Raw genomic sequence first — 14,237 nt, forward strand, 5'->3', positions numbered from 1 at the left:
TGGAGCAATAGTGGCGTGGCGAATGCCCTGCTTTGCCAGGTATGCTTGGAAGGCCGCTGAGGTTAGCTGTGGCCCATTATCTGACACTAAAACATCAGGCAAACCATGAGTGGCAAAACTCTCTTAAGTGCATGGATCAGTGCCTCTGAGGTGGTAGAGGTCATTGAGACAACCTCGACCCACTTAGAGTAAGCGTCAACGATAATCAACAACATGTGACCTTGGATGGGGCCGGCAAAATCTATGTGGACGCGGGCCCAGGGGCTTTTTGGCATCTCCCATTCAGTGGCCACTGCCGCTGGAGGAGCTGCTCTATGGATCTGGCACCTTGGGCACCCGGCCACCCACTCAGCGATTTCCCCATCTAGCCTTGGCCACCACAGGTAACTGCGGGCTAATGCCTTCATGCGGGCGATGCCTGAGTGGCCTTCATGCAAGACATTGAGGATCCGGCCACGGAGCTCATCTGGAATTATCACTCGGGAGCCCCAGAGTAGGCAGCCTCTGATGATAGAAATTTCATGCTGCCTGACCTTGTAAGGTTGAAACTCGAAGCCAACTGCCCAAGGCCACCCCTCGTCACCCAGTCGGCCACCTGGCGGAGGGTACGGTCCTTGGAAGAGAACTTCGCCACATCTGATGCTGACACTGGAATAGCCTGGTCGTCGATAAACAGGACTGATGAGGCAGGGGCAGGGTCCTCTGCAGGAATTGGAAGGGGGCAATGGCTCAATGCGTCCGCGTGCCCAATAGCCTTGCCTGGCCTGTAGACCAAGGTGTATTGGTATGCCGCTAAGAACCCAACCCATCGTGTCATCCTTGGTGACAGGATGAGGGGGGTTTGACGATCCCCAGCCAGGATGCCCAAGAGTGGCTTGTGGTCGGTGACAAGCGTGAATGCACGGCCGTACAAGTAATCATGAAAACGCTTGATCCCGGCCACAGCTGCCAAAGCCTCCTTATCTACCTGTCCATAGTTACGTTCTGCTGGAGACAAAGTCCTAGAAAAATAAGCAACAGGAGCTTCTGATCCATTTGGTAGAACATGGCTCAAGACAGCTCCTATCCCGTAGGGTGAAGCATCACATGCCAGGAGCAAAGGTAAGTCCGCATGGTATTGCATGAGGACACTGTCAGAGGTGAGCAGTGCCTTCACGGCCCGGAAAGCTGCGTCCTCTTTCCGTCCCCAATTCCAAGGTGTCTTGCTGTTGAGGAGGCAATGAAGAGGTTCTGCGACTGTAGCTTTATGTGGCAAGAATAAGTTATAAAAGTTAAGGAGGCCAAGGAAAGCCTGCAGTTCAGTCTTAGTCGTGGGTGTAGGAGCCTGTTGTACTGCATATACCTTTGCGGGGGTAGGGTACAGACCTCGCTCATCGACAAGAAAACCAAGAAATTCGACCTGGCGAACGCCCAGTATGCACTTTTCACGCTTTAGTTTAAGGCCAGCCTTCCGGAAATGGATCAAAACGGCACGGAGGCAGTGTAGCAATTCAGCCTCATCGGTGGCTGACACAAAGATGTCGTCGAAATAGGGGACAACCCCCGGCAACCCATGTAAGAGTCTCTCCATCAGGCATTGGAAAATGCCGGGGGCCACACAGACCCCGAATTGCAGCCGGCGACATTTGAAGGCACCGCGGTGAGTCACGATCGTCTGCGCCTCCGCGGACTCATCATCTACCTCAAGCTGCTGATAGGCCTGTGCCATGTCGAGCTTGGCGAATATGCTGCTGCGGCCCAATGAATGCAGAAGGTGTTGGACCACCGGAACAGGATACGGGTTTGCCTGTAGAGCCTTGTTGAGTGTGGCCTTGTAGTCCGCGCAGATCCTTATCGATCCATCGGCCTTAATGGGAATCACTATAGGCGTCTCCCAGCGAGCATGGTCCACTGGTTGTAGTATACCTTGTGCCAATAATTTGTTAATTTCCTGATCAACTTTAGTGCGAAGGGTGAAAGGAACCCTGCGAGGCTTAAGGCGAATAGGAGCTATTGAGGGATCTAGATTTAATGAGATGGGAGACCCCTTGTATTTGCCTAATTCCTTACTGAAGACATCAGAGAATTCCTGGAAGAGATCGGAGAAGTGGTCTGATGCAAGAGCATGTATGCCTGTTATGGCCAAACCCAATGCATCGAACCACTCCAGACCTAGCAGAGAGGGGAGAATGCCATCAACAACTATGATTCTAAGGCGATCATTAAAGTTCTTATATTGAACTTGAAAATACCCAGAACCCAAAATGGGGATGTGATTACCTTGGTAATCACGAAGCTTTAGTCGAGCCCGATCTAATTGGTGTTTTTTAAGGGAGGGCACTAAGCGGGAAATGGTGTGCCACGCTATGATAGACACAGAAGATCCCATGTCAATCTCCATTCTACACGGTTTATTCTCAATATGGACTGTGCGGAAAAATTTTCCTAAGTCCTGACCTGGCATGACTTACTCTGGTTTCCCCCTGTTCTGTGCCCCGGTGAATAGAGAAACAATCTTCCTCAATCCGTTCAGCCCTATCTCGCTGCCGTGCATCACGATTGGGTCTCACAGGGTTGAAATTAGTATGCTGTTTTGCAGGGTTGGAAATTGAGGGCAGCGTGGCCCTACAGACTCTAGCGAGGTGGCCCTTCTTGCCACAACGCCGACATTCCACGTTCTTAAATTTACACAAAGAACGGTGGTGGTTTCCTCCACAACCTAAGCATGGATTCTGTGGCTTTTTTTCCTCTGTCACCCAACCCTTCCTAGAACTCGAATTAAGACGGCTTATCTCTTCCTCCTCCTCTGAGAACTGATCAGAAACCATCTCCTGCTGATGCACTGTGGCTGGTTTAGCAGCTGCAGCAGTGCTGAAAGGCTTCCTTATTTCAGAAGCCGACTTAGCAGACAGTTCTGAGGCTTGAGCCTCATCTATTGCAGTTTGAAAAGTGATATCTGTTCTGGCCAGTAGGCGGCGCTGCAATTCGATATCCCTGATACCACAAATAAATTGATCCAGAAGGATATCCTCCAGGTCACTAAACTCACAATAAAGGGCAGCCTTCCTTAACGCTGCTGTGTATTGACTTATAGACTCTCCTTCATTCTGGTACCTGTGCCTGAAGGCATGGCGCCTGGCTACTCTTGAGGGCAAGGGAGCATAATGTCCCTTCAGCTTATCTAATAACACCCCCCATGGTACATCCTGAACATTTTGAGGCGCCAACAGCGCTCGGGCTGTTTCAAACATGTCATGCCCACATATACTAAGGAATACTGCTAATTTCCTGTCATCGGGAAGTCTCTTGTAGTCATTTGCGGCCAGGAAACAATTGACCCTGTCTACAAAGCAGTCCCAGGATTCCTTCGCCTGATCGAATGGAGCGAATGTGGAAAGAGTGGCCATTGATCAAGGAGACTTGCCTGAGGTAATTTAGTCCTCAATGTCTTGTTGCCTTGGCTCTGCTCTCTGGCTAGCTCTCATGAATGGCTTTGTTCCCCTGCGATCTCCGCTAACAAAATCCTCGTCGCCAGTGTTGTATTTGCAAAACAACAGCAAGAAGTGAGGCAATGCAGGAGAACCATTAACAGTTCTTTTATTAACTACAAACAATTAACTGAGGTGAGCAAGCGAGCAAGCTCTAAACTGACAGCCCTTTTATATTGGAGCTGTAAACAGCTCAGCCAATAGCAGCTCCTTAATTGTCCCGCCGGCTATAGCATCGGCGGTTAACCAATCAACTGCTGGTTACTGGTCATATGTTCTCCAGCCGAACACAACAGCTGGAGCCTAGCTTGTAGGATTTTAAGCATAACCTTACTAGCATGTGAAATGAGTGCAATGGTGCAGTAGTTTGAACAATCTTTGGCATTGCCTTTCTTTGGAATTGGAATGTAAACTGACCTTTTCCAATCCTGTGGCCTGAGGTTTCCAATTTTGCTGACAAATTGAGTGTAGCACTTTTACTGCATCATCTTTTAAGATTTTGAATAGCTCAACTGAAATACTGTTTCCTCCACTAGCTTTGTTATTGCTCAGATTTCCTGAGGCCCATTTGAATTCACATTTTAGGATGTCTGGCTCAAGGTCAGTGACCACCCCATTATAAGAGATTAAATTTAAATCTAATTTAATCTTCAGACATTTATTCAGACATTTTCTTCTACAAACTTTTCCTTTTATCAGATTTCTTTTATGATTGCTCTTGAGTATTCCTAACCTAGCTGTATATTTTGCTGTAATTTCTCTAATTTTCTTTAAAAGATATTTCATGATAATTTCCTTGTTACATTCTTTTATTGATATACAAACTTGATTGAGATATCTGTCCTTGTCCTTCCTGGTCTGAAATTGAAAATATAGGTTTTTTTCATTTTTTCTGTTACACAAGGTCTTATAAACTATCAGTGACTTTCATAATAGAATATTTTGAATGTCATGCAGATTTTTTCTTCTTTTATATTTTTATTCTTTCCACAATTAATATGAGCCAAACTCTGACTAGCTTCGGACAAGGCAATCTCTTCCATTGCTATAACTATAGAATAGAACTTTGATCTTTGAATGTTGAACTTTGACCCTTATGTAAGATGAGCAAATAATTTGTGGCATTCTGATTCTATTGATAATCTGATCTTTTTTGAAGTATATCTGTCAAAAAGGACTATATATTCATATAACAAAAATATTAAAGAAAAATTAACAAACAGAAAGATGAACTATTTTTATAGAAAAATGCTAACGAATGAGAACATTCTATTTTGATTACATGTGTGAAATGTAATTTATAGAGTGCATATCATCCAGAAAAAGATGTTTATTCCATGCAGCCTGTTTTTTTTTTGCAGCCAAGAGAAATGTTGTAGAATTCAAAGTAGGTTTTGAGCAAAGCAAATATTTCCCTTTATCCACTTAAGAGTTGAACAAAATCATCTTGGTTCTTAATTGTCATAGAAATTTGCAAGGCTTACACTGTGAATAATTACCAGCATCCAGAAGAGAAATCCTAAATGACACTTCTTTTCCATAGCAAAAATTCCATGCAAAATCTGAACTGAGTATCTATCAGTCTTCTGGTATGATAATCTGTAGCATTTAATATAATTTTTCATGATATTTGACTAACTCATAGCACAACATGTTGTGGTATAATTTTCTTTCTATCATGCCTGATGACTTTTACCTTACTGCCAACCTTAGAAAGATACCATAGGTACTGGAAAAAAAAAGCTAGTTGTTTTTTTTTATTCTGACACTGTCCATGAGCAGCCTAAAATTGCATAATATTTTTAAGCTTTGTCATCATTTTTTTGGTAAGGAAGGAAGGTGACTGATAACAATTAAAAATAGAGATCAGTATAGTTCTCCTAGGGACGTGGTGGCTCAGGGGCTAGGACGTTGAGCTTGTCGATCGAAAGGTCGGCAGCTCAGCGGTTCGAATCCCTAGTGCTGCCGTGTAACGGGGTGAGCTCCCGTTACTTGTCCCAGCTTCTGCCAACCTAGCAGTTTCGAAAGCACATAAAAATGCAAGTAGAAAAAATAGGGACCACCTTTGGTGGGAAAGTAACAGCGTGCGCCTTTGGGGTTTAGTCATGCTGGCCACATGACCATGGAGACATCTTTGGACAGTGCTGGGTCTTCGGCTTTGAAACGGAGATGAGCACCGCCCCCTAGAATCGGCAATGACTAGCACGTATGTGCGAGGGAAACCTTTACCTTTACCTATAGTTCTCCACTGAATTAAAGACTAGTAGATATTGGTATAATATCAGTAAAGAAGTATCAGAATTCTTTAGTCTTATGTTGCTGAAAGATTAATTCTGTAAAATGGAAAGAAAAACTGGATTAACATTTATATTTCTATCACATGTATTTTTGTTTCTTTCTTTTCTAGTCTCAGTTCTGTTGGCCAGATGCATAAGAATGTTCAGGTAGATTCTAATTCCTAATTAGAGCAGAATGGGCAACTTACGATGAAGTCCAGTGTTACTCAAGGGAGGTAGAAGTAGTGATGGTGGAGAAAATGGAGAATTTATTTTTGTTCTATTTCTAAGCTTCTCTAGCCTTCTTTCTCCAACTTTCAACCTAGATGCCACTTCTGCTATTACTATATCCATATCTTCTAATAACTACAGTTCTAAAAGGAGGATATCATATGAATAACACCCACACAAACTTTTTGCTAAACATTCTGACTTTGTTTCATTCTCACTGGCTCAAGGTTGACTCAACCTTCCATCATTCTGAGGCTGGTAAAATGAGCACCCAGATTGTTGGGGGCAATATGCTGACTGCTTAACGAGGGCTGTAAAGCACTGTGAAGCAGTATATACAGTAAGTCTAAGTGATATTGCTAAGTATTATTGCTATTACAAGTTCTCTCTCACCCACCAACCTTTCAACTATATTGTCGAACAGAAAATAGCTGGTATTCCCTATCTCTCAAGTGAATTAGGAAAGGCTAGCTTCTAGATATTTTAATCACTAGGTTTTCCAGATGGTCCTCCAGATTCCTTCTACACATGGAGGAAATGGAAAAAATAATATTATGTTGATTTTGGATGAATTGGCAAGTTGGCACAAAATATTGATGGTCATTTCAATTAATGAAGAATAATAAGAACATAATTGACATCAATATAATGTAAAAGAAAACTATAACTTTTTGGGATTAAAATTACACAAAAGCAATAAAGGCTTGTGGTCAGATTAGGTTTAGTAGCAATCTGGGGAGTTAGGAACATGTGGAGATGAAAAGCCCAGAAAAGCGTAGAAAAGAAATGAAACAATAATTGCTGGAAGCACTGAATATTATATTTTATATGAACCACCAAGTCAATTTTTATGTTTCTACTTTTATTTGAAATTACATCCAAACCAGACCAATTCAGACAAGTTAATATCTTAAATAACAGTGGTGAAGGCTTAAAATATAAATGATTAGATTTAAAGACCTATGAAAAGGACTAGAGTATGCCAATTCAAGCAGTGTAACCAAATCAGAGATACTTATCTTTCATTGTTTAATATTCCTAATTGTATGATAATGATATTTAGGATGATGAAAAGCAACACATGGTAGGGAATATAATGAAGCACAGCTGATAGAATAATTACGCTAGTATGCCTAGGCATTGTGAGGAAGTGGCATTTAGATTCTTCCAGCATGCTGCTTTGGGGGTGGGCTATTAAAACTGAACAGGGTACCTATCCTGAATATCAAACATTGCCATTCAGTGAAATATTGAACGATAATGTTACTAGGAACTATTAAAATTCTCTTATTGTAGCAAAAAATATTAGCTGCCTTTAGCTTGTTTTATAAATACATGATTTTCTTTCTGAACAGTAAAACATACAGAACAAGTTACAGGACCCAAGATCTTCAGAGTCTCTTTTAGGAACAAATTGGAAGAACTTAAAATTTAAGTCAGACACGATTAAATAGGTATTACTGAAACCTGATGGAATGAAACTCCCAAGTGAAATATAAGAATTGAAAGATTTAAAAGGAGCTGTGACATTATATATGAAGAAAGAGAATAACTCAGCTCTTATTTTGCTTGCTTTATTATTTATTTATTTATTTATTTATTTATTTATTTATTTATTTATTTATTTATTTATTTATTACTTATTAGATAATATATATAAGTATAAGCATGAATTGAATACATAAAATGAATACAATTAAAAGGAAATATTAGGACAGGGACGGTAGGCATGCTGGTGCTCTTATGCACACCCCTTACAGACCTCTTAGGAACAGGGTGAGGTCAACAGTAGCCAGTCTAAGGTTAAAATTTTGGGGGGTTTTGGAATGAAACCATAGAGTCAGGTAACAGCTTTTTTAACAGAGTCAGGTAAAAGAGTGGAGGACTCTTCTTGTGAAATATTTCTGCACACGTTCAATTGTATTAATGTCTGATATGCAGTGCGGATTCCAGACAAACAAGCTGTATTCGAGAATTGGTCTAGCAAATGTTTTGTATGCTCTACTTAGTAGTGTAATATTACCGGAGAAGAAGCTACGCAAGATTAGGCTTACAATCCTTAATGCCTTTTTGGCGATGTTATTAAAGTGGGCTTTGGCACTTATATCATTTGATATGAGTACTCCAAGGTCTTTGACAGAGTGAGGGTCATCTACAAGGTCATGTCCACTCAGTTTGTATTTTGTGTTCTGATTCCTTTTGCCAATGTGTAAGACAGAGCATTTGTTGGTTGAGATTTGGAGTTGCCAATTTTTTGACCATTCCAACACAAAGTCAAGATCTTTTTGAAGGGTAGCAGCATTGTTGGTGGTGTTAAATAGTTTTACATAATTGGCAAAGAGAACTCAGTTACTTATAATATGATTACAAAGGTCATTTATGTATAATATGAAGAGTGTTGGTCATAGAACGCTGCCTTGGTCTTCTTCCCAAAAGGAAGCTGCACCTAATGAAAATAAGTAGCTGAGGAAAGAAATGACAAATTCAGACTAGTTAAGTGATGTTAGGGACTATGTGCTACAATGATGAGTTTAAGTCTCCAAAATCAGATGAATTACATCTGAGAGTATTAAAGGAGCTTGAGATATAATGCTGGAGCCCATTTCTGTGCACTCTAAAAATCATAGAAGTCAGGCCTAACTATAGAGCTGGGGTGTCAAACTCACATCATCATTGTGGCATCTTGTAACATATTGGGACTTTTTTTCCCTTTGTTAAACAGGGCATGGGTGTGGCCAGCGTGTTACACATCCGGCCCATGGCCCAGGAGTTTGACAGCCCTGCTATAGAGGATCGAAGAAAGGAAAATGTCTGTCTTCAAAAAGAGTAAGTGATTTAGGTAATCTCCATCAGCTTGATATTAATACCAAGCAAAATTTTGAGCAGATTACTAAGCATTTGACTTGATTTTATTTTAGAAAATAAAATCAACCATAGAAACTTAGTAGACAAATGAATCTTGACTTAAGCCAAGTATCTGTGAAATCTCCCATGAAATTCTGGTAGACAAGGCAGCACTCTATATGCAATTTTGTTGAATAATCATATTAAATCAGAATATTCTAGTGGTTAAGCTGGAAGGAAGTATTGAATAGTATACCACATGATCATGTTCTAAGTCTTGTACTGCTCAGCATGTGTATAAAAGAATAAGCATTTGCAAGCATTACAAAAACAAGATGAGATAGCAAACATCCTAGAAAACATTCACAATTCATGAGGATTTTGACAAGTTGGAAAAACGAGTAGAAATAAGCAAGATTAATTTCATCCATGGATACATGCCAAATCCTACATTTCAGTAGGAAAATTTAAGGCATGAATATGTCTAGTAGAGAACAACTAAAATGAGTGACCTAGTAAACATCTATGACAAGCAGCTGGAAGTCCTATGTTTAGTCTTGAGAAGAAAGACTGTGGAGAGACATGATAGCTGTCTTCAAGTATATGAATAATTGTCATATAGAAGGCAAAGCAGAATTGTTCAGAGTTATTCTAGAAGACAAGGCAAGAAATGGGTTTAAATTGCAAGTACATTTCAATTGGACATCAGAAGAAATTTTCTAATGGCAAAAGCTATTCAAGAATGGAATAGACTGCTTCAGGAAATGATTAAGAAAATATTATTGTGAAAATGAATATTACTTCAAGACTGACGTATTTACTTATAGGAATATCCTTGATAATACTATAATGGTTTTTCAAATGGATTAATAAGTGGTCTAAATACATTCTGTGGGAAAAACTGATTTCCTAATTTCCTTTATTTAAATTATAGGTCAAATGGTCATATAATGATAGAGATTTCAAGTTTTCTTATTTTCTTTTAATCATTGGCCATATATCTTTACTTTTGTTTCCCCATGGAATCCAAGTGGTACAGTCCAAAATACATTATGGACATAATAAGAATGTTATTATGTGAAACCTCTGAGATCATTGTAGATTCACTCAAGATTCAACTATACTTCCAGCATAAATGATCCCAAAGGCCTATTTGGAAAATCTAGGAATGGAAGTATATATATATTTTATTCATATGATAAACATTGAGATAATCCCATTCAGAAAACTACATACAATTCTTTTTTAAAATCTATTTATGTTTATTGGCTAATAGATATTAATAATTTAGATCAGCTAATTTTAATCACTCAAATTACTATAAAAGAAAGTGTTATTTTCTAAAACTGCAAAATAGACAAACATTCAATTAAATATCTGTGGGTTTCACAATTATTCCAATTAGTTTCTGTTGGCTCTGAAATACACAATTCTAAATCTGTGGGGGGTTTTTTTAATAGACCACAAAAAAGAATGGTGATGATGCATATTACTTATTTGCAAGAACTTGAGCTGAAAACTTAGAAAGCTGCATATTAACAATTCAATGAAAATTAAAAAATACATTTCCTACAATATTAAATTGAGATATATTCAGCCAAAAAAGCTCATGCTTAGTGGATATAAAGTTTAAAAAGTAAATTTTGTTATGTTGAGAGTCTAAAATGATAGAATTGGATCAGATTTTCCTTTTTTTTTTTTTTTTGGTCCTTCTTTCAAAAATATAGTGGGGAAAAAAAGAAAAGATAATTATTTATGCATACTTTGGTGATGCATAAATTTTACAAAAGTTAATGCAAACCAAGTCCTTTCATTTCTTTATAATTAAGCAGGACTAGAGCTGCTGGGAGTGGGGAATGAAGCTAGATTATGATAAAATATAAATTCTAATTCCACCACTTGCTATGTTTCAAGCACTGAAATTAAAACCGATTGCTTATTCCATTGTCAAATAGATGTAAAGTTAAATATAAAATATCCCAGTGCTGCTTTTTAGACAAAGAAGATCTAATTTTTAAAACAAGAGATTATTTTAATGAGAGATTAGTTGCTAGTAAAATCCTGGCCAATCATTTAAAAACGTGTTATACAACCTGCATTCTCAACAATGGCCATTCAGTCAATAAACTACAATCAGATCCAAAGCATGAGATACACATTGCATCTTTCACCCATGAATTAGTTTTCATGGCAGCTTTCTAGAAGAATCCATAATCTGTTTACAAATGTTGATCGTATACATGGACATTCCTGATAAATAACCAACTTCATCCAGGATTTGTAAGACTACAATAAAAGAACAAGAAAGAAATTAACGTCCATGAAATATGCCTTTAGAAGAGACTTGATACAGTGAACAGTTTAATAGGCAAATAGCATGTAGTACATTCCAGCCAAATGAAGCAACATATTGGAAACAGGCTTTGAAATGATTCTTTACAAAATATATAAGAGTAGTGGGTATTATTATCCACAAAAAACTAAATTTAAATCGAATTTTCTGTCAGACAATTTATAATAATCACTTAAATGTTTCTAAATTTCAGCTAATAGTAAATATTTTCTTACTATATGTCGGTTTGATTAATCTTATATGAAAACATTTTAGTTTTGTTCTGGATTCCAAACAGAGTAGTTTATTAAATATAAGCAACAATCACTCAGCAGTTTGTAATTTTTTAAAAATCTGGCTATTGCAGAAGGAATCAAATCAGTTCATTTTTCCCCAGCCCTTCATATAAGCCAATGTAGGTTTAATATTTGGGGGGAAAGACCAAAGCACAGTCATCCTGACCGTTCCCTTTTCAATAGAAATTGTAGGGATGTTTTCTGCTAGCTTTAAATATATGTGTGTTGTGCGGCCATTTTCATTAGTAGCTATTGAAATGGTATTTATCAATTCATGTTTAATGAATGTCATCTGGGATTTTTTCCCCAAGATATTCCCCTTTTCTAATACTGATATAAAGATAAAAGTAAAGCTTTCCCCTATCAATCATTTCTGACTCTAGGAGGCGGTACTCATCTCCCTTTCTTAGCAGAGGGAGCCAGTGTTGTCTGAAGATATTTCTATGGGCACAACTATAAGCTGAGACACATGGAATGCTGTAACCTTCCCACTGAAATTGTACCTGTTTTTCAACTGACATTTGCATGCTTAGCAAACATAAGTAACAAAATTGCTAGGTTGGCAGGAACTGGGGCAAGTAACTAGAGCTTACCCCATTGTGCAGCACTCAGATCTTGAACCCAGGCTATCAATTTTCCAGCTGACAAGCTCAGCATCTTTACCAGTGAACCATCACACCCCTTAGTATTGGTGTATGAAAATGCAATTCAGAAAATCACAGTAAGAATTCAAATTATTTTTCACTCAGAAAATATGTTTGAAAAATATAAAATTGTAAAATGTCATGAAAGAGGTCAATCACCCTACCAACTTTTTATAACCTAGGAATATTCAAAAAGGGATACTGAAAATAATTCCTAGGATGGAATCTGTTTTGGATCAGGATTCTGAGTTCATAAACAAGGTTGTAAAATTATTTTCTGTCACTATTGTGATATATCAGAGCTTACAATATGAAACATATAACACAAAAGCAGCAGAAGAAAATACACTTGGTTCTTTAATTATACCCCCCTCTGGAGTGCGTGCAGAAGAGAGGGAGAGAGAGGGAGAAAGAAAAAGAATTGAAACAGATTCACCAATGAAACCTCTGCATCAAACCCTCAGTCTAGGGTGGGAGGGATGCAGAAAATTCCCCCATCAATGCAATCAACGCTTTTGCCCTCTGCAATGATCCCCCATTATATGCTTCGTCCTCAGCACCATAGACAGCGAGGAGGGGGAGAGGCAGAGAGAGACACAGACACAGACAGACAGATAGAGACAGCGCTAGCGAGAAGCCAGTGTTCAAGGCGTCAGCACAGCTGTTCCGACACAGAGAGGCAAAGAAGGGGAAAAGTTGAAGTGTGAGGAGCAACACCAGGCTCTCATCTCCCTCCCTATTTTTCCAAGCTGGCACAGTGTTTAGAGAGGGCGCTCATCATGCAGTGTTTAGCAGCAGGGACTGATTGAACTGCCAAATCGCAGCAACGAAAGGTGCTCTGAAGAATCCGTTTCCAAATCCAAGGAAGACTGGATCTGGGCATCTGACATCTGAGCAATTAGTCTCTCTCTGTTTGTTTGTTTGTCTGTCTGTCTGTCTCTCTTTTCCTCTCCCTCTTTTTACCAAATACCTCTGAAGCTGATCTTCTCCTTTCCAGTTTTTCCAGGAGAACACTGACAGTGTTACAGTTGGGGCTCTAGTGTCCAATCCCATTTTAAAAATTTCTTTGCCCTTCCTTTTCTTGTGGGATTGTGTGGCTCTCCGGCATTACCCTGATGTGACTTTCTGACCCCCTCTTGCTTTGGAATCATGGGCATCTTTTGGCCTTCTGTTGGATTCCATGTCTTCACAGTATTGTACATCCAACAAGGACTTTCTTCTCAAGGTAAGAGCTACAATTTGTCAAAACTGGAATAGAAGGGATCTGATAGAGAGAAAAACTGGGGTGGGGGCTATTGAAGTAAGCGGTCCTTGTATTTCCTTGTTTAAATCTTATTTTAAAAACCCATTAAAAGGGGGGGAGAATATGTTCACCAGAAGTGAGTACAATATAAATATGTGCATTCAGTTTCCAGACACAAATGTAGCACAGAAATCTTACATATGTATTGCTGTTTATATCTGTTATATGCTGTTTTCATTTAAAAAGAGGTTGTTGGTTTGTTTTCTAAACAAAGAGGTTATACAGTATATGTAATTTTCCAAACCTTCTGTTCAGAATTTGGGATCCTGGAGTGTGTGGAAAAGTGAATTTGTTTTTCATCTTTAAATAGTATAAATAGTCTTTTTAAAACATCAATTTGTCCTCTCTCCCCTCCCTCTCTTCTGTTTTCCCCTATAATCCTATGTTCATGTTCTCAAACCTTGGTTTATGTCTGTATTTCTACAAATACCACTCCGTTTTCTGGCCCAAACCACTCTGACAAAGGCACCATCTGCATTCCAAGTAGCCCCTGCTCTGCAGAATCCACCCAGTTGTTTGAGACTTAAAGGCTGCAGTGTAGATTTCAGCACCATGGAGAGAAATTTTATCAGGGGACTCCTCCAAATACTGTACTAACAATTGGAAATGCTGTTAGCAATTTTTGGCTTGTTTATTTGTTACAATTTAGACAGAGATGGGGCAGGAGTGAGGGAATAGTAGCCAGCAGGAATATGATTTTTTTTTTTTACAAACAACGAGTTTCTATGCTAGCGAATGATTGGGAGGGAGATAGTGTGGGAGACTTTCTTTTCAAAGGGGAGAGAGAGAGGGAGAGAAAGAGAGAGAGAGGGAGAGAGAGAGGGAGGGAGAGAAAGAGTCAGTC

At 39.1% G+C, this 14,237-nt stretch overlaps 1 protein-coding gene across 1 annotated transcript in view; it reads left to right on the plus strand.

The window, feature by feature from the left end:
- The first annotated feature begins 13,239 nt into the window (after positions 1-13,239).
- VSTM2A (V-set and transmembrane domain containing 2A) overlaps positions 13,240-14,237 on the plus strand; it is a 30,701-nt gene continuing 29,703 nt past the window's right edge. Inside the window, exon 1 of the mRNA XM_058179782.1 lies at positions 13,240-13,315. Coding sequence (XP_058035765.1) covers positions 13,240-13,315 — 76 coding nt within the window. The remainder of the gene's footprint in view (positions 13,316-14,237) is intronic.

Source organism: Ahaetulla prasina, chromosome 4 (assembly GCF_028640845.1).
Source record: "Ahaetulla prasina isolate Xishuangbanna chromosome 4, ASM2864084v1, whole genome shotgun sequence".
Classification (NCBI taxonomy): domain Eukaryota; kingdom Metazoa; phylum Chordata; class Lepidosauria; order Squamata; family Colubridae; genus Ahaetulla; species Ahaetulla prasina.